This window comes from Diabrotica undecimpunctata, chromosome 6 (assembly GCF_040954645.1).
Source record: "Diabrotica undecimpunctata isolate CICGRU chromosome 6, icDiaUnde3, whole genome shotgun sequence".
In the NCBI taxonomy this organism is placed as follows: domain Eukaryota; kingdom Metazoa; phylum Arthropoda; class Insecta; order Coleoptera; family Chrysomelidae; genus Diabrotica; species Diabrotica undecimpunctata.
In genome coordinates, this window is record NC_092808.1 from 38,569,210 (window position 1) to 38,591,047 (window position 21,838).

The 21,838-nt window shown below is 32.1% G+C and overlaps 1 protein-coding gene across 1 annotated transcript; it reads left to right on the forward strand.

The window, feature by feature from the left end:
* Positions 1-19,366: 19,366 nt before the first annotated feature.
* On the forward strand, positions 19,367-20,805 carry LOC140442641 (uncharacterized). Its single transcript, XM_072533644.1, has 3 exons — positions 19,367-19,554; positions 19,614-19,939; positions 20,438-20,805. Exons 1-3 carry the CDS (start codon positions 19,484-19,486, stop codon positions 20,674-20,676), a joined length of 636 nt encoding a protein of 211 aa, XP_072389745.1. The 5' UTR covers positions 19,367-19,483; the 3' UTR covers positions 20,677-20,805.
* The last annotated feature ends 1,033 nt before the right edge of the window (positions 20,806-21,838 follow it).

Sequence of the window (21,838 nt, forward strand, 5' to 3'; positions counted from 1 at the left end):
CGGAATTTAATGTCTTACGATATAAATTGTTTAAATTATTAAAGCAATTAATTCTTTTCCAGTGCGTAATAATGAAGTTTAGCATATTCGCAAACATCTTGTTTTAAATACAAAAACAGTACTATAATTTAAAAAACATATTAAAACGTTTTTAAATTTTACTAAGACACATTTTGAATAAACCTTTAATATACACAATAATTCAGTGAGATGAAAAAATTCATGATTAAATATTAACAGGTAAATTTTAATAACTAATTTTTTATCTGAGTTTTTTGTTCGTTTAATAAAAGCAAAGATAACAAAGGACCGGAACATCTAAAATTTATCGGTGGGTATATTTCCTTTGACGTCGATTTTTTCTTTCGATCTTTGCGGCATTTCAATACCAGAAATTTAAACAACTGTTTGATGGACCGGAGAGGCAGGTCAATGACACCGTATCTCTTTTTTAAGAAAGAATAGGCATACCTCGTTTAAAAACCTCGTTTTGTTTTCATCTTTCTCATAAATAATGTTCATTTTTATTCTTACTGATTTTTCTATATTATTAGTTTTTAACAGTCCATACACCACTCTAACAAATATTCGTTCTTATTCGGTTTGTTCATTAATAATTATGCTTATTATTGATTTATCGGTTATTTAGAGTAAAAATGACGTAGCCTTCTTTACATCTTTGTTAATTGTCCTTCCGTGTTAACCACATGTATATGTGTTATGTAAAGTAGACTCTTATCAGTAAATATTATTATATTTTGCTCATCAATGAAAATAATTATGGATTCTTAAACTATTTAACCAAGAATTTGAAAGTTACTTAAACTTAATAAACCAATAAAGATGTCTTTACAATAATTGTAAAATTCTAAAAATTTAGTTTCATAGAAACTGATTAAAATTTACAGAATATCATGTACTAGAAATGACGAAACATGGAAATTGAGTACATTTTATAAGGATTCTTCAAACAGTAGACTGTCAGATATCACGCAGAAGGTCCAGGTTGGGTACTTGTCGACGGCCAAAATATCTAAAATTCATCAAAAGCAACATTACAATATCGACACGCCTACAGGTTTAGGTCGACTCAATCTGCGTGAAAGGAGGTTTGTTGCATATAGTATATTGCATAAAATCGGGGGTTTAATAGGAGGTTGAAGCATAATATTAGCATTTTTACCGTTCTTTTATACTGTAGGTCCAAGAATTAACAGACTTCTCTGGTATAAATCCCAAATAACACCAAAGATATTCTTTTTTTTAAGTACTTATCCATTTCAGACGTTAACAATCATTATGACAATTTTAACTTTATTAACAGCTGCTTAAAACAGGCCCATGGTCTTCCTATTAAACCAATTTCTTAGGATATGAGGGTGCGAGACACCACGTTTGGGAGATGTGATTCTGGAATATACATCGGTGTCACCTTCACTATACAGGCAATAACATGATGCGTGAAAGATTGGACTGTTTACCAGATTACACTATCCCAAACCATAGGTTTATTTTCTTCACAATAAGCGTGGTGTGGACTAACGCAAGACAGTACTCCCACGGTGGAGAACAAGGGATCAACAACCATCTCAGTTTAAAGGTCTCGAATGAGTCATAACCGTCGCGTTGAATCGCACCAGCCGAGAAGAAGAGGCACCGGTGAGACCTATGTAGCAAGTTGGACGAGCAACTCTGGGTGGAAAGGTATAAAAATGTAATGAAGTATTTTAGAACGTTTCATCTGTACCATATGCAACTGGACGAGAAGCTTGAGGCTGTTCGAGAGTTATTCCCGCAATGACGTGCAAACAGACGTGAATGCAGAGCGAGGTGTGCCCTTTTCTCCAAAGGAACTTAAGTCGGTGGTGCCCTTAAGTCACGCAAGACTCCCGATATAGACGGAATACCGCCAGAGGCGGTAATGGCTGAAACGACTGGAACCTGCGTGGCTTTTGGATGACAAGAACGCCCTGTTTGAGGCACAGGTGTTTTCGAAGCATTGGAAAATCTCGAGGGTCGTACTCCTACCTAAAATGGCTGGAAAGTATAAACATAAGCAAGTTGTGTGAGATGATTTTGTGTAAGAGAATCGAATGAGTGATAGAGAGGTCTGGATGATTATCCCCAAGACAGTATGTATTTTGCGAGGGTAAGAGTATAGTAGATGCGGTAATGGGGTCGTTTCCGGCAGTGAAAAAAAGGGAAAACCATAACAAGTTGACTGTTCTACTTCCCCTTCGACGTCCGAAATGCTTTCAATACGTTGCAGTAGTTCTTTGTGCTGGATCCTCTACCCGCGAGGAACTATCTGGCATATTTGATATTGTCTCGGATTATCCGTCCGAGAGCAAAATCGTGGCTAAAAGAGGCGTGATTGTAGACGCTACGGCTAAGTTGCCCTAGAGATCTCTCCTTGACCCAATACTGAAGAACCTGGCATACGACGGGGTCATGGGGGTGTTACTCCCTTCGCATTCGCCGAAGAGTGTAGATGATTGCATTTTTTTCCATTTGAGCCTCACCACTCTTATTTCGACATTTCACGTCTCATCAGGAAGACTTGCGGTAGCTCAAATTAAAATGTTGTTTATCTATAAATCTACATGGATGTAATAATATCGTAATATGCATGTGTACGCAAGTACCAACCTCTATATGAAGCAAAAAGAAGTCAGGAGTCTTCTCTTCTATAGCGAATTACGTGAACTGCGAATTCAAGCTTTCTAGAAGTTATTGCACAATGGTAGAAATAACCTTTAGTTCCAACAATATATCTACCATCTTTTCCACTCTTTAAGTAGAGAAAAGGCGTTAAAATGAAACTAGATGATTACATTTTCTTTCAATTTGAGCTCCATAATTCTTTTACATGTGTTTCGACGTTTCCGATCATCAGGAACTTTTTCCATTACTCTTTGCTTATAGTCTGTGGTTATTAATATAATCAGGCACGTTTTTTCTTATGGTTTTCTTGTTGTTACTACTTAAATCGTTAGTTTTCTTTTTAATTAATTTATATCATCTTTTCCTCCTACGATTGATAGTAACCTATCTTACTTATCCTCACCTTAGTTTTATTACTGTTCCAGTGGTCTTCTTACTTTACTGAAAAAAATTATCTTTTACTTTATCTGCATTTTTTCTTGTCTGGATATTTGAGGACATAACTCTCCAGTTTACTCGATGAGACTTCTCAATTCAGTCGATTACTAATATCGTGACACCACGGCAATAAGTCAGCTTTTAATTAACTTGTCGAAAAACTGCTTTTAGTGCCCCGGTGGTAACTGAAATTATTTTAATTTTGTTATTTGGTACTCGTTTCCTTAACTTTTTGAACACACGAGAACGATACGGTATAACTGAACCAATAGTCACAATAAGACTGGAGCCTCTTTTTGTGTAATTCCACCAATAAAAGTCTATCGTTTCATTTTCGCAACGATTTAAATGAGCGACAATTTTACATATCTATATTATTATTGTAGTTCTTAAATGTTCACTAACAAGTAACCACAATAATTTAATATGACAAAAACAATTATACATAATTGATATGAGAAATAAAGAAATAATACTGCTTACACAAAATTGACGTTCATGAATGCTTTAATGTAGTTTTAAGTAAAACTAGTTAGAGCAGAAAACAGCCACGGATGATTTCCTGGCGATACCTCCGCAAACGACGACATGTAAACAATTTTTTACTGATTTTTATTTTTTCCATTGTACTAAACTACTCCGTAAACGACGACATGTAAACAATTTTTTACTGATTTTTATTTTTTCCATTGTACTAAACTACTCCGTAAACGACGACATGTAAACAATTTTTTACTGATTTTTATTTTTTCCATTGTACTACTGTATTTTTCAGTTCCAGAACCGAATTTTCTAGTTAGAGGTATGTCATTTAATACTCCAATGTAAATATATTTAAAATAAAATTTTTATTTCCAGTTGAACTATGTAATTTATGGAAAACCAGTTTTAAGCTGCCATATTTATGTCAACTGATGATACTCCAATAAAACAGTTAATCTGACTGTTACGACAACGTATATTGGTATAATTAATTATTTAAAATTATTTCTATATATACAAATAAACCCGTTTGACGAATAGTTCGATATTTTCATTTAAGATATACGATGTAGCTATATTATGAGAACCAAATATTACCTTTAGTTAAGCAGATGTCGTGTGCTGAATAATATACATTTACATTAAACATACAAAATGCAAATCCATTTTTATAGTAGCTGAAGTAGTAGACTTTTAGTCTTGTCTAGGAATGAATTTGAATGTAGGTTTTTAGATCGTAGAGAATACATATACATCTTTATTCTCCTTATCTAACTTTTCCTTACATTTCTCTTTTTTCAGTTCACTTTTCTTCACTATTGCTTACTTTTTAGCCTTTATGCACTTTTGACTATCCCATATTTTTGTGTCTTTACAATACTGTCTCTGCATGTTATTTTAAGTGATTATGTTCGTTTTTAAATAAGAATTTTTTTTTTCAGTTTTTGTCTTGAATTTTCAGACTGCGCAAGGTATCCCAATGTTTCTATCACCGACTGAACTCGTCCGGAGGTGCCTTGTTCGAAGAATGAGTGATTTTGAGTAACTGGTCAAGGAAGCATGCGGCGCATAGACTCCGTAATCTGGATAGATCATATGTTGTAGTTCAGATCGATTTTTCGACAGTACTAGAGACATCTTCCCTAGTCAGGTTAGAACTTTTCCAACTCAGTTAAAAAAATTATAGTAATTTTACATCAACCGAACTATTATCTTAAGCTCTTAATTTTTTATCGTATTTTTTACAACTTTAGACAACAAAAGTTTGAAAAGAGACAGTAAATATAAGTAGCATATATTAGCAAAAATGGTACATTCTGTATGAGTTAGCTATTAAAATTTAATAAAAAATTTCCGGTACGTCTGCCTTTTCAGTTCGTAACAGTAAATGATTGAACTTTATTATAGAAGCTATCAAGGAGAAATCTTAACAAACCTAAAAACATTCATATAACATTTAATTGACAGTGTAGGCAATTTTATATCTTGCGATGTCATTTAAATATATGTTACTGTCAGAAAATATAAATGGATAATTAAATACGACTTTACTCTCAGTTTCTAAAAGCAATTTGTTGCTTCATAAGATTAACCATCATTGATTCAATTATGAATAAAATACAATCTTAAAAAAAGAAATATTTATTAAGGATGAGTGGAATTTAAAAAATAATTAATAACAGAATTACCTTAAAAATCTTTTGAAAAAGTATTTGTTAATGATTTTTCATGTAATATGCCATTATGATATACAATAAAAGTGATAAATGTCTATTGTTACTGTAACTTGCAAAATTTATTTTTTTTTTGTTTGTGTTTTTTTTTAGCACTGACTGTATTCCTTTTTTATTTTATATTCATGCTTCCAAAATTTTTATCAAAAAACAATACATCCTGTAACACCGCGAGGTAATTTTACTGGTAGCTGGCAGAATCTCCATTAATAGCATTTTCTGACGATAATTAAATCAATAATATATAACAAACGCGTGGGTAGATCTACTCGAGTGTTTCAACGTACAGTGAAAATAAACTTTTAACAAAGTATAAAATGTTATATGTTGTATAAAATGTGTATTGGATTATTACATATCTTACATTTACTTAGCATGGGACTCGGTAGGTACCTCTGTCCCATAACTTGACAAAAAAAAGCAATCAGTAAGTTAACTTTCCATCTTGATCTGACTGCAGTTATTGTCGTGCAGATTTTTTAACAGGTAAATCAAATGATGTAGTATACCCATGTATTCGAGGATGCTCCACCTTGGCTGCCAACACGGGCAATCTGACGCTTTAAAATAGGTTGGTGTGTTGAATTCTCTGGCCTTTTCTACAATTTTCCGGAGCCGTGTTATATTTGGTTGAATTTTCATAGTATAATTTATTCTTTCCAGCGAGTTTTGATTTGTAGTTTATCTGTTACCAAGACGCCATCTTTCTTTATTAACTAATGTGTTTCTTTGTTATGTTGCAATATTATTTTTTTATAACAAAACTTCTGATTTAAGTTTGTTAATCTCTAATGTCGCTGTTAAAGCTGTCGTTACATTTAACGTATCTTAGATTGGTGATTGGTTTAGATGTACTGAGTTTTCCTAACTTTACACGTAATTGGGCGGCTAGAAATTGGTGGTAGCTGTGGCAATCTTTACCTGGGTATGTTTTTGTATTTTGAAGTAAGCTCCTCCATACGGATTTGAATAGTATATAGTATATCTAGTTTTTGTATCTTTCACGTGGAGACTTCCATGTAGAGTCTTCTCGGGTGGTCCTGAAACCCTCTATTTCTGTTTCCAAAGCTATATTTAAATATTAGGTACATTTTTCTGATCCTCGTTATCGTTTTCTTTTCCCACTTATTTACTATACTATTGTATACTATACAAATCATTAGTAAAAAGTGAATGAATTAGTTAAAGACTGCTTTATAGAATGGTCTAAATTAGTATGTCCAAGCAGTTTATTTATTGGAAATATTAATAAGTATATGCCGAATATAGACTTAAAAGATATCGAACTTAACCGAATATCACAGTATATTTCATAGAAAATACATATAAATATAACTCTCAGCTCTTAAAATGATCGAAACTGATCACTTTGAACGAATGTTATTATCAATATTAACTCCATAAAAGTATCTTTATAGTCAATTCCTGATTATTGTAATAATTCCATTAGTTTTTACCTGTAATTTTATGACCGTGTATAATATTTTACCTGAATAGCAACTTAACTCAGTTTATGAAGTTAAATAATATATTACTCTCGAGTACATATATCTTACAGCCAACATTTTGCATATGCGTATGAAGAATAAAACTTGTACCACTGGTTTAGTGACTTGTTGCATTCTCCTTTGAAATATATATCAACTTAACAGATTTGCAATTATAATGACAATAATAATTTTACTAGCCTGTATTTCTTATAGTTCTTTAATTATCGAAAATAAAAATATGATACATCTAGAATGTTTAAAAAGTTGATGATACCTGTATATGTATAATGAATTTTAAATGCGTTAACGTTAAAAAAATATTTTTTCAATAATTATTTGTACGAAAATATATGATCACTAAGAATAATGTTTTTTTACAATAACACCAAAAAAATTAAAGAAATATAAAGACAAAATAATATAGTATGTAATAAATTGCTACAAACAAGTGTTTGATTGTTTATTGCAAAAGGGTCTGCGTAATGGTTATTATTTTCAAGTGCTACCTCAGATTAAAAAAAAAACATTCAAATCGGTCCATTATTACTGCAGATATAATAAAATTTTCAAGCGCTTTCGATTTGAACTTTATAACAAAAACTTTGTAACAAAAATAGGTGGGCTTTGTGGTAAGCACCAATTTAACAAGAATAGGGGGTTGGCAGATGTAGTGGCCAATGTAAAAAAACTGAAACAGATGTGCTCACAACACAATGTTGTTGGACTTAATGCAGCTTGGTTAGCAGGCTATGCCAGAGGATCACCAATTAAACTTAAGGAAGGATTCGGCCAATTTACATGCTTCTAAAAGACAGTTACCTGAAAATAAATATGACCAACTGATATAATTAAGGATAAGTAAACAAGAAAAGAGTACTGAAATAAAAACGAACTAAAAATAAAATTGTGGGCGCCAGGAAAATATCAACGTTACTTCCCAAAGTATATTATATTGCTGGAATGGTTGCTTAAATTAATTTATAAAAGTAAGAGGAAAAAAATGATACTTATAAAACAGATATTGTGTACAACCTATTTAATTCCTACTTTTTTATAGAAAATATACAATTTATAATTAAAAAAAATCTTTATTTAAAATCCTTTATAAAAGCTATATAATAAAATACCCAAACAGGCTATATCATAATTACAAAACGTTTTCAGAATCTATATTCCATGATCAGTGTAACTAAGTATACATGTTTTGAGCCAATAAAATATTTGGGTAAAAACCCGTTAAATGTTGTTAGTTTAAATTTCTGTTACATTCTTATAAGTTGAGATGTTAAAGTTACCAGTGAAATTGGTAACATGGCAGCTCTCGACTCTACATGAGGTTGCTTGGTCCTGAGACAACGTGACTTTGTTGTCTACATCCTCGGGAACATATTGAGTACATATTTTCTAGACACATTTTTGACTACCTCTACAAATTTTTCGTAGTTCTCTACTTTTAGTTCAAAACGTATAAGCTCAGAATCTAGCATGTCCGCGTACTTTTGCCAGTTTGCCTTTTTGAAGTTAAATGTCATTCTGAATGGAATAACTTGTGATCTGACACTTGGAAAGATATCTATACCAATTGGTCTATGCCGAGTTTTGGGTATGGGACCATAACTACTTTGGTACATTGGTCTTCGAGGTTATTACTTGAAAAACAGATCATGGATTAACGTGAGGCCACTCGTTTCGGCCCATGCTTCTACTGTGTCTCCATTTTCCTCCGAATCTGCATAGCCCTAGAGTAAACTGTGAGTGTTAAAGTCTTCCAGTATAAGCTGATTGGGTTGTCATTGGAAGTTAGTTGGTGGTTCCCGCAAATGAGGCTATGGTTTGAGTTTTCACAAATACCGCGCTACCATGCTTATTTTATGCATCCCATGTGGTATCTCCGCAATCAGTTTCATATCGAAGACTTTCAGTCTGGCTGCAGTTAGGTCTCTGTGGGTTTCCTGGATGCACAATACCTCACATTTCGTGTTCTTGCAGAATTCTGATAAGATGTCTTGTTTGATGCCTTCAACATTTATGCTCGCTACTGTCAGTGTTCGCTCTGCTGAGAAGAACCGTTGTGGCTTGATATTTGCCATATGATTTGGTTTGGTCCGGTGTTGGAAGGATTAGCCGTCTACTAGCAGAAGTTTTCAGGGGACGCCGTCAATAGTATTTACTTTGTAGTTAATGTGGCACTATTGATCTCGTGGAGGCTCCTTCCTTGTCCCCCGGATTGACTGGTAATATCTCCAAAATAAATATGGAAATTATGGTAAATTCTGAGAAAACTTTTCTATTAAACTTCCTATGGAGAGATCATCCTGATGAATCTCTTTGCGCTTATCAACTAAAACGTTTTCCATTTAAACATTCTGTAACTTTCCTTTCTTACTACATGTGTGTTAAAACATATTGCAACTCTAACCAAACCACGCACCTAGCTGCCTTCTCATACTATAACTTACAAACATTGACGATATCTTGTCAGGCGCCAATAACTTGGAAGGGTTACTTACTCGATTCTCAACTATGCTCGCTTTAAAACACTTATGGTTTCCAACTTTATAAAATACATTAGAATTCTCATGGATTTCCAAGAATGTAATATTTCTTCAACTTTAGAAGTCAAGCTTATTTTCCAAAGAAGAAGTAAATTAGAAAGTTTAAGAAATCTTTAAAGAAACAATCAATTACTCAACCCCAAAACGGCGCGTCCTAATGGCTGATAGGGAAAGTTCCTGTAGATATGCAGGACAGGTATGAATAAGGCTTCGCCAAATAAGTACCCGCGGATCAATGGAGGACATGACACAGGTCAGCAGCTGTGGCATTAGTGGCCCGTGGCTAAGGAATACAATTCCTGACAGGTGCGGTACAACAAAGTCGCAGGCGAAAATCAAATACTGATTTCACCGGCTGTGATACTGCGAACACTTACCAACCCGTCCGGTAAGCGTGGTATTAATGCCATTATATCCCTCAAAACACAAGATGTTGAACTTGAAATAAAATTGGACGATTCCTTAAATTTAGCTAGGTCAAATTGTCAAAAACGTAGCCCATCAAAAAAACAAGAAAAACAACGAAAAACTTTAGATAAACTAACAACTAACTCTATGTTTTATAATAATCTTTTTAAATAACCATTTCCGGATTGAAAATCGAAACACAAATGTTAAATGAATTTTTTATTACAGTTAATTGTGGTTGAATCGAATATAAATACAATAATTAGCTTACAGAACTTTACAAACGTTTGATATTATCTGAAGTTTTAGTTATTTACTAGTATATATTTATATATTGTATATATACATTTATATACCAAAACATGATCAAAAGATGATTCTTTTGGTATATTCCATATAATCGGATATTATAAACTTCTATGTAAAAAGGGGTAATAATAGAAATAGAAAGAATGTGATAAAGTCATTTAGAATTACAATATTCTATAATTATACTTGACAAAATAGCTTACTAAATTGACTTGGCTGTATTGTATTTTCGGTTAACAAAACATAATACGTACAACAATAACTATTGAAATAGTTCTACTCGAACTTTCAAAGAAATTTCATTGTATCAGATCGTTTTAAGAATTCAATAAATCATTTTCACTCTCCTTAGACTTCGGAACAAGCATAATGAGGTTTACTTTTACAACTTTAATCAAGGCAAGTTGTTGCTTATTACCTCTTCGAATAAATGAGTCCATTAATTCTCCTGCTCAATCATCATTTACTTTGGCTGAACAATGGCCTCTTCAAAAAAGAATTACGATAAATTGTTCCAAACTTCCTCTGCGTTTTTGTATGACAAGAGAGTTTGCTGCTTCTCGGTGCATTTAATATTTAACACGTGCACAAAAAGGTATTAAATTATGTATGCTTGGTAATAGTACAGTTCAGTAAATGATTTATAGTATTAATACTACATAATTTTAGCAATTTCTGTTTCTATATAATAATTGGAATCAAAATGTTAAAACGAAACTATTTGGTTAAGGAAATAATAAAAAATTCAAAATGGACATAAAAATAAAAGACTCGTATAACGCATATGAAGAGATAAATGCTTATAAAAACAATTGCTATGGAAATACATATTTCATTAAAACTAACAAAAATAAACATTAACATGACTTTGGTGGGCTCATGGTTGTTTTTTATTTTTCTGGAAAACGATGCGCTGGCCTGAAAAAATAAAAAATTAAACGTAGCTGTCTAAAATCCAACATGGGTCTACGACTTTGAATTGTAGTATCAAAGTAGAAATGGGTTGGTCGATGAATGGTTATTACGGTAAGATATGGGAATTGACGGCTGGGTGTCACAGAGTAATTGCTTACACGTAGATGTAGAGCCCCTAAAAAATCACAATTTAGATATAAAATGAGGTACAGAAGAAATAAATCCTCTCGCTACACATACATAAAGATAAAAGAAGCAGAAGAAGACTAAAGATATACAAATGCAATATAATCTTTTTGAAGCAAACATTAAAAATGAAAAATGAAATACAAAAATCATATATAACTTTGGCGATAGAGGATATACTTCCTCATATTTCTTTTATGCATCTTTCTATTTATGTGATTTTTGTTGACGGGATTTTTGGGTAGTTGTGGCATAAATTTTAAAATTTTCTATAATAAGTTGTGTATGGTTATTGTGGTTTAACCTGTAGATATAGCGTGAATCTATTATTGCAGTTACATAAATCTAGTAAGTAATATGCTCTGTTGTAGTATACAAAAAAATAATTCTGTTGTCTTCTCGTTAATATTATTACGTTTTTAAACCTGCTAGCTTTGGTAACTGGTACATTTAGATCGTATTTATTATCTTAGTTAAAAAATACATTTGGCATATTAGCCTTATTAGTTTGTAGTTGTTTAGCTTTTTTTTTGTGAATTTACACACGATATTGTTCCATCATATTGTTCCAATCATCTTCTGTATTGTTGTTTTCTTTCCGTTTTTTGTTTTGCAAAACATTTGTGCAATAGTATTTTTAACTTCTACTGTAGTTCATTATTACCTCCACGTTTTATTATTTAAAAAAAACGACTTCCTTCACTTATGATCATCTCCATTTAGGTTGGTGACCAGTGTGGCAAAGTTTTGTCTATTATGAACTTGTATGTATGAGAACATTTGCTTCAGTTATGATCCAGTCTGTGACATTTCTGAGTTACGATTTCTTCTTTCTTTTTATAACACATTTTCGTTCAATATTTCCCTTAATACTTAGTTGTAGTTGTTCGTATTCCTTGTGAATCAATGTGTGCCATTCTTCTATACAGCCACACATTTCAAATGCATTTAACTTATTGACGTCGTGTTGTTTGAGCGTTTATGTTTTCAGCATGCATAATCAGAGACCATATCTAACGTTCTAGTATTCTCAGTGCTACTGCGATGGCCAATTTTGAGTTGCAAAGTACATTTGGAATATATAACAATATAAACATACAATGGAACCAAATCAAAACGATTATAAGCAACTCAACTCCAAACTTAAAAGAGAGCAGTCAAAAAAAGCAACAGTGGATGAACGATGAGATTTTGAACTTGATGGAAAAAAGATGCAATTTTATAAACCAAAACGTCTAAATGTATAAAGTAATTAATAAAGAGATAAGGACTAAAATAAGAGCTGCAAAACAAACATACTTCGAAAACAAATGTTTAGAAATTGAAGAATTACAGGGAAAACATGATTCATTTAATATGTATAAAAAAACAAAAGAACTGACAGGTCAGAACAAAAAACAGGCAAATAACATCGTTGATAGAGACGGAAAACTGATTATCACTAACTTGCATAAAATAGACAGATGGAAAGAGTATATTGAGGAATTGTTTAGTGATGAAAGGCCCGAGCTTGAAATTAACGAAGTAGTTACAGGACCTGACATAACTATAGACGAAATTGAACAAGCAATACGATTAGCAAAGACCCGAAAAGCGACGGGACCAGATAAAATACCGAGTGAAATAATAAAACTCTTCGAAAGTTCAGGTAAAATATCTCTACTTCATCTGTTTAATAAAATTTATGAAACTGGCTATATACCACCGGATTGGCGGCTGTCGACTTTTGTGACGACACCTAAAAAAGCAAATGCAAAAAGATGTAATGACTACCGAACCATCAGCTTGATGAGTCATGTTTTAATAATATTTCTACGAATTTTGCACTCTAGGATGTACCAAAAAATAGAACAACAACTTGGTGACACGCAGTTTGGATTCCGCCATAACCTTGGAACAAGAGAAGCACTATTTAGTATTCAGATTATGATAAAGAGATGCAGAGATGTCGAACATCAAGTTCATATGTATTTTATTGACTTTGAGAAGGCCTTTGATCGAGTAAAACATACTGAAATGATAGCCATTCTTCAGCAGGTAGGTATTGATGATAAAGACCTACGCATTATTAAAAATCTTTACTGGCATCAACGTGCAAACATCAGGATTGGCTGGGACACTTCTGAACAGCTTTAAATACGAAGAGGAGTAAGGCAGGGCTGCATTTTGTCCCCGCTGCTATTTTGTTTCTATTCTGAGTTCGTTTTCAATAAAGCAGTGGATAATGTTCAATGTGGTAAAAAATGAATGGCGTCAATATTAATAATTTAAGATATGTGGATGACACAGTGTTAGTTGCAAGCAATTACGAAGACCTTCAACATCTAATTAATAGGATTACCACAACGTGTGATGAATATGGCCTTAAGCTAAACACCGCAAAGACAAAGGTGATGGTCGTCAGTAAAACGCCAATACAACCGAAAGTGTTAACAGCTTATAGTGAACAACTGGAGGGAACTAACAGTATCACTTACCTTGGTTGTAATCTAAATGAGAACTGGGACATGAGCAAAGAAATTAGAATACGGATAGAGAAGGTCAGAGCTGCATTTTTTAAGATGAAGAAACTGTTATGTGGAAACAATATTACTTTAAGTCTGAAAATTAGATTAGTAAGATATTATGTGTTCTCTACTCTTTTGTATGATGTCGAAGGTTGGACTTTGGCGGATACACTTCTCAAGAAACTGGAAGCCTTTGAAATCTAGGTGTATCGGAGAATCCTACGAATAAGTCGGGTGGATAGAGTTCGTAACGAAGTTGTTTTGTATATATATATATATATATATATATATATATATATATATATATATATATATATATACATATATCTGCAAACGATTAAAAACTTTTAGCAAAAGCTTACTATTGCACTGATGTATCAAAAGCCAAATATAAGACATTGAGGCATAAATTAGTGAAAACTTTGGCGCTTGAATTGATATCAACAGAGTGATATACCTGTTATTTGGGATTCTCCACCTCTTCAGTCAACTCGGGCTGATGCAAATTTAAGCTAGGAAGGTTTAACTAATGCCTTCAAAATACTTTTCACGTCAGAGGTTAGCAACCAGAGGCGCTATCTAATTTAATTGCTATGGGCGAAAACGATTTACTAAGACCATTTTCTGTTCCTTTGGGCTATCGAATGTGCAAACGATTAAAAGCTTTCAACAAAAGATTGCTATTGCTCTGATGAATTAGAAGCCAAATTTATGGCGTTGGACCACAAATTAGTCAAAGTTTTCGCGTTTGAGTTAGTTTCCATAGAGTGATATAACTGTTATTTCGATGCCCCTACTTATTAAGTTATCTAGGGCTGATACAAATTCAAACTCGGAAGATCCAACTAATGTCTCCAAAAAACTTCCCACTTCAGTGGTTAACGCACAGAGGTACATCAGGTGTTTAGGTTTCGACAGCCTGATAACTCGTTAGTTTTCTTGTATAATTCTCTGTCTTTATATTAAGCCTGGATATCTTTTAATTCCTTACATCTATACCCTAACCGTATCTCTTTTACTTCAGTAATTCGTTGGTATATTTGCTTGTTTAATTGCTTGTATTTACTTATTATATTTTTGACTATGTTTCTGGACTTTATCATATCTAGTATATTAACGCTCATCCAGGGTTTCCTTTTCCTTGAATTCAGTTTATCTGTTGTGTTTGTTCGTGCCAGAACGATGGCACATTTATGGATTGTCTCTGTATCTTCTGTGTTACCATTTTTGAAAAACTTTGCTTGTTTATTTCTGCATTTGTGTTTAAAGTTATGTCCGCGTATTACCACATATGGTTTATTTAATCTTTAGATGCTTAGATGCTTTAACATAGTTGATTCTGTTGTCTATTTTCGATTTTTGGATCTTTTGAACTTTTACTATCATACTTAATACAACGGGATTGTGATCTGTTTGTAAGTCGCATCTGGCCTTAATATTAGCGATGCTATTTCTGTATCTTGCGTTAATTGTAATAATATAGTCTATTTGGTTTCTAGCAATATGATCTTCTTCTTGATGATGAGTTCTTAGTGTATATAGTAACTCCCTTTTAGGAAGTTTAAACTAGGGGTTGATTATTAAAAGATGAGTTTATTGATAGAATTTGATGAATTAATTGCCTCTGCCATTCGTAAAATCAATACCATTGGCCATGAGTCTATTATTCTGACTACCCTATCTGATCTTGGTTTTGCATTCCAGTCGCCCATGGAGATTTTTATGTCTTCATTTTCCAGGTACTTCTTAGTTCATTCGACTTAGTTCAACTGCTGCAGTGAGTAGAAATTTAAAACTATTTTGAGCTGTCTCTCCTCCTGAGGAAAAAAGCTCTTTTCACTGGACAACACAAGCCACTTGACAACACGGAAATATGTATTGAATAGGTGGGTGGAATACTTTAACTAGGATCTTAATATAGAGGACGAAGTAGAAAACCTGGAAGAAGACTAATGGAACAGGCGAGGAGAAAGGGGAATTACCAACAATTCTTCTTCTTCTTGAAAATTAGCCTAAACAAATCACCCGGAATGGCACTACAGTAGCTTATAAAAAAAATGTGGACACAGAAATCTCTTTACAGTGATTAGAGTATTGGAATACTTTGCAACATACACAAACAAAGAGATATTTTTAAATGCTCTTACCACAGATCTTTATTTGACGTTTAGTTTTTCACTTTAAAAATCGTTTTTAAAATATGAATACATTAAAAAAATTTGGTTTTTATTGTTTGGTAAAAAAATCTTCCAATAATTTAATTTGATCTGACTTATTCATGTTGACATTCATATCAGACATAAATAGACAAGACAATTAAGACGGAGTAGATGAATTGCTCAAAAATATTGGCAATATCATTTGAAACTCACCTACTTAAAAATGATATTGCTAATATTTTTGAGTTGAGTTCCATTCGATTACATGAAATTAAATTTAGAATATTTAAGAATATTTGACAGAAAACCCATTTAAAAAGATAACCACATGCAATGCTGATAGTAAAACACTACTGTTAGTAAACTCATAGTAAATCATTAGAAAAACACCAGGCAAAAACCTCATAACAAAAAATTGCAAACAACTTAAACAGAAGCATTTTTTTTAAATTAACAAGAAAGAAAAAAAACTTCGATGAGATACGCCTAAAAAAATTTGACTCGATGTGATTCGGGAAATCATTGTCTTGGTATTAAGTTATTTATTAATAACAATTACCGGCCTACTTTGGTACAGTAGAACTGCAAAAAAAAGTCGGTTTATTTCGTTTCTACCGTCATTTTAGAGGTAAACCGTGAGTGAATGAACTGGGGTACGGTCTCTTACCGAGGAAAAACTATTCACATCTGTAACAATATTCTGCTGACATAATAAAATTGATTTTACATCTATTATCAATGGACAAAAACAAAAACTTTTATAAAAATATTTGTTCAGAGACCTACACTAAAATAGATATTCCTTTATTATGTTATTTTTAGAACGTATCTCGGAAAACCATTATTAACTCACCTGTTGTAAACACATTGTGTCTTTTAAGACCACTGGCTATGCACCGCTCGTATAACGTGTTTCTAAATCATAAAAAGACGAACGCAGTTCATATCAGATCCACTTTTGTGCAGATGAATATATTTCCAACAATTATGGTGTAAATAAGAGCAGCTTCGTAAAGATATAGTAATTGTATTTTGAACTTTTTGGAATGTAGTTTCAGTACTAAAACGTTTAGAAACCCAAACTGCTGTTACATATTTTCTGTTTTTTAATATATTATTATCATTTTTAGACATTTTATTTATTATTTATTTTTATGATTTATATACAGTCTTACACTGCTATATTTTACACTTTTAGCACCATTTTAGCTTATTTACACATATTCATATATATATATATATATATATATATATATATATATATATATATATATATATATATATATATATATATATATATACGTCTTCATAACAAGGCGAGATCCGATTAAATCGAGGACAACCTGAGATCCACCAATAGGAAATTAATTATTTGAGTATATTGTTCATAACTATCTTTATAATTAACATATTAATTATGGCACACTTAGAGGGGAAAAGATTTTTGAACTTAAATTTTTCTGATAAATTAAAAGCGAAACGAGATCCGTAGCTGAAAACGGAAGGGGAAGACTTATATACAAAATTTTAGATATTTTCCGATCAACGCGAGATCCCACACTGTTGCCAGCTCTAAAGGGTATTAGTCGAGCGACCAGAGCTCGTCTTGTATTGCATATTTCTTACTCAAGGAGTAAAGTAATTTGCGGTTACGGTGTTTTATATTTTAAAAATGTCTCGAGGGCAGCGGTTAGTTGAATTAGTGAAACAAAATTCAAAGATAACAGAAGGTAAGTAATGATTATAATTTTTCTGTATATAATCAAATAATTCAACATAAACTTTATAAACCGAATAACTAAAATGCTCTGTTTTATTGAATTTGTTGAATTCTATTCTCAAAGCTATTTTTGTTTATTATTTATGTACAAAATTAAAAAGGGGAAATTATTTAAACTTAACAGTTTATCTGTATAAGAAAAGCTATCATTGTAACATTCTAATCGTGTTTTTACATAAAAATATTAGTTTTGCACAAGAGTTAATCGACTGACAAAAATTTACTTATTTGTCAATAAATTTGTTCTGTCTTAAATTAACTATGCTGTGGCTTTTTAAATGTTGTAATTTTTTAGATATTGGTCAGTAAGAATTTCTCACTGTGATTTGTTTTAAATAATTCCCTTGACTTTAGTAGACTGATTTATTTTCTTTTTTTAATAGGTCAGCACTTCGAAGGGCAAAAGTATAGAATGTAGTCTGCGGAAAGGAAGGGTGTGGAACAAGAGAGACCGCTGCCTATACTGCAGTTTGGACGTAACAAATTTTTCGAGGCATATTTTTAGAAAACATCCTAAAGAGGAGTGTTTTAAAAATAACCATGTTACCCAAAAGAGATATTGCTAGAAAGCATATGTTAGATCTCCTAAGAAAGCAAGGGAATTTTTCATATTTGCATGCAGCCGATAACATTAGACCTGTCCAGAGACCTTCGTCTTTTTTAAATTCTAATTCTGTATCAGCAGATTACTTACCCTGTATATACTGCAAAGGTTTATATAAACAAAAATCCCTGAAGCGAGATGCAAAAAAATGTTATTATAATAAGGAAAACAAAGCAGGAATTAAATATGCAAGTGAAGGCCAAACCATGCAGGCTGATCGAATTTCATTAAATGGAAAGGGAGATGTAATAATATGCCAATATGCGGAAGATTACTTAAGAAAGCATAAAAGGCCCCATATAAGAAGTGCTGTTTCAAATAAAATTCGTGAATTAGGCAGATAGATTGTTAATTCCTCTACAAGATTTGTATGGCATTAATACTGTGATAGAAGCACTTAAAGCTGAACATTTCGATAAAGTTGTTGCAGCGACTCGAATAATTTCGGTTTATGATGAAGTTACACATTCCTTTCAAGCGCCTTCTTTAGCACTGCATATGAGAACCACATTGATGGCGGTAGCTGCAGTTGCCAAATCCCTACTCTTTAAAAATGACATTATTTTACCAGTTCCAAATTATGAAGAAAGTTTAAAAGATGTTAAAAGATTTAATTAACTGGTGGACAAAAACTGGAAATTTTCTATGGGATCGCTTGCTCTCAAAGATCTCAACGAAAAGCAGTGTCTCAAACCACAAACATTACCAGTAACTCAAGATATTAAATTGTTTAAGGATTATGTGCAGCAAGTGGTTGAAACCTCTTTGACAAATTTAAATATAAATTGAAATGATGAAAAATCATTTAAAAAATTAACAGAAGCTGCTCTTGTCCTTTTAATCGTATTGAATAGGAATAGAGTAGGTGATGTGCAGTACATCAAAATTGAATCCTATGTTAACAACTCCACTAACAGTAATCAGGAAGAGTGTCTAAATATACTTAGTGAAAGCGAAATTGCTCTTTCAAAACATTTAAAAAAATTATTACTATTGATAAAGGCAGCAAAGCAGTACCAGCACTTTTTTCAAAAAATATTCAAAGATATGTGGATAGTTTGCTTTCTGTTAGACATCGTGCCAAAAGAAAATCCATTTCTGTTTGGTCTTTTGGGAAGTTCCTCAAAATGGGCAGATGGCTCAAAAGCTTTAAGAAAATTTGCTGAGAATTGTGGTGCTAAAAATCCTAAAACTCTGACATCGTCAAGATTACGAAAACAAATTGCCACAGTGTTGCAGATCTTAAACTTAGATGAAACTGAAATGGAGCAAGTGGCCAGATTCATGGGCCACACAAAAAAAAACGCACGAGGAATTTTACCGGTGAGTGTTGTACTTAAAATATAAAAGCTAGGGTACTTATATTGTATATTTCTTTTAAGATTACCTCAGGATATTTTCCAGATGGCAAAAATAGCAAAATTGCTTTTGATGATGGAGAAGGGCGTTGGTGCTGAAAACAAAGGCAAAACATTAAATGAAATTGATTCGCAACTAGAAATGTGGAACAATCAAGACACACGACCAGAAGAACCTGATGATATATCTAATATGTATGCATCAGAACCAAATTGTAGTAAAGAAATGGATTCCGATGTGTTGAATAGAGAATACCACGAACTCGAATCATATTGGTCAAAAGATATCTTAGTGTATCCAAACTGCAATGAAGAAAACTATGTCAACGCAAATAGAGATACTAAAGAGGGTAGGTAATATTTTATTATTTGTATTACATATTACATATGTTACTATAAGATTATGTTCTAATTTTGCTATGGTATTTAATTTTAATGTTAACAAAAAGAATTGTACATAACATATTGTCCCCTTAATACCTATTACAATTAGATAACTCGAATTTTTGCAATTTTGAGTGGTCGACTTTTCACACTTTTTTGTTACTATGACAAAATAACTTCTAAGGCGTTTATAAAATATACTCCTATATACTAGAAGTTATTTTGTTGCAGCTAACTATATGAGACAGCTAAAATTCGAGTTACCTATTTGTATTACTTATCAAGCGGCGATATGAGTTGATTAGCTTACATTTAAAGTTACATAAACCGAAAATCACTTAAATTACTAAAACATGTGAATTGAATTCATAAATTTAAACATTTTTAAGAACTTAAACTAAAACAATACATTTACTAAATTGAAAATAAAGATAATATGTATTTTAATCTCTTAATTATTTTAGGTTTGAACCCTGAAATAATAAAAAATGTTTGCGGCAACAAGAAAAAAGGGAAAATGCATTACCGGGGGACATGGACTGCAAAACAGAAGTCTGTTATGTCTGCATTTTTTAAGAGCCATCTTAAAAGTAAAGTGGCTCCAAAAAAACAAGAGTGCTTAAAACTTAAAAATGAGAGACCTGATTTATTCAGAGACAAGACCTGGGTTCAAATTAAAGTTTTCGTTTATAATTCTTTATAGCGATTTAACGTTCATCCATGTCTTGAAAATAAATCTTTTTAAAAGTAATACGGCTGCTGTTTATTAATATTATCCTATATACATATATACGAATAAACTATTCATTTACAGTGTTAATTCAAAACTCAATTTAACTAGGTACACATTTTACTGTTTACTAGTCTTAATACATAAATATTATGAATCTAATTGATGTATTTTGAAAAGTTATAGTAGTTAAAAAATAACTCTGGTTACTGCCCTTACTGGTACTGGTTACTTCTTTAGCCCTTTTTATTTTACTAATTATTAGAATAATAATTATTAAATTGTTTATATAATAAGACAATTAAAAAAATCTCTGATTCAAAAACATTTTTTTTTCAAATACAACTAAATTTTGATTCATTGAGTTAAAATCCCCTCCCGTTAAAAAAACTCTCCCTACTTTGACCTTCGTCCGGGCTCAATAAACGAATAAATATGAAGTTAATTTGTTTATAAAGCTGTAGCTCGTAAACTATTTGACGTACAGTGTCTAAGTTTAGCAGAAATGAACTACATGTATTGAAAAATATTCCCTTGGAATCTCAATATAGTATGTGAACAGCATAGTTGGTCCCTTAATTATAAATGATATGCAAAATAGATTTGTGTTAATAACTCTCAATCAAATTGAAAGCGGTTGGGGTTAATTTTATAGGTCTTTTAAAAGCGATTAAAATAAATTTTTAACATTTTTTGTACAACGAACAATGGAGAAGATATATAAGAAAAATTGTAAAAAAATAATACTACAAATAAACAATATTCCGATACGACCGACGTCTAGTTCTCGAGATATTTGACAATCGCCTTTCTGGACAGAGCTCTTTAATAAGGTAAATATTATTATTCAAACCAGAAATAAGCCGAGTGGAGGGAGAGAGCTGACTGTAAAATTCATTTGCGATGTTGCCAAGTTTACCGGATCTCGGGTTGTCTACAAAATGTATATTTAGCATATACACAACGGATCACTCGCCCTGACCTCTACAGCGAATTTCGTGGAACTACTGCAATATAAAATTGGCCAAAAGGGGTGCAAAATGAGGTCCAGACAAAAATCGATTTCCTTGTACCCCCATCATTGTTACATCGAGATATCACTATATACACGTGAATACAAGGTGAGATCCAAAAT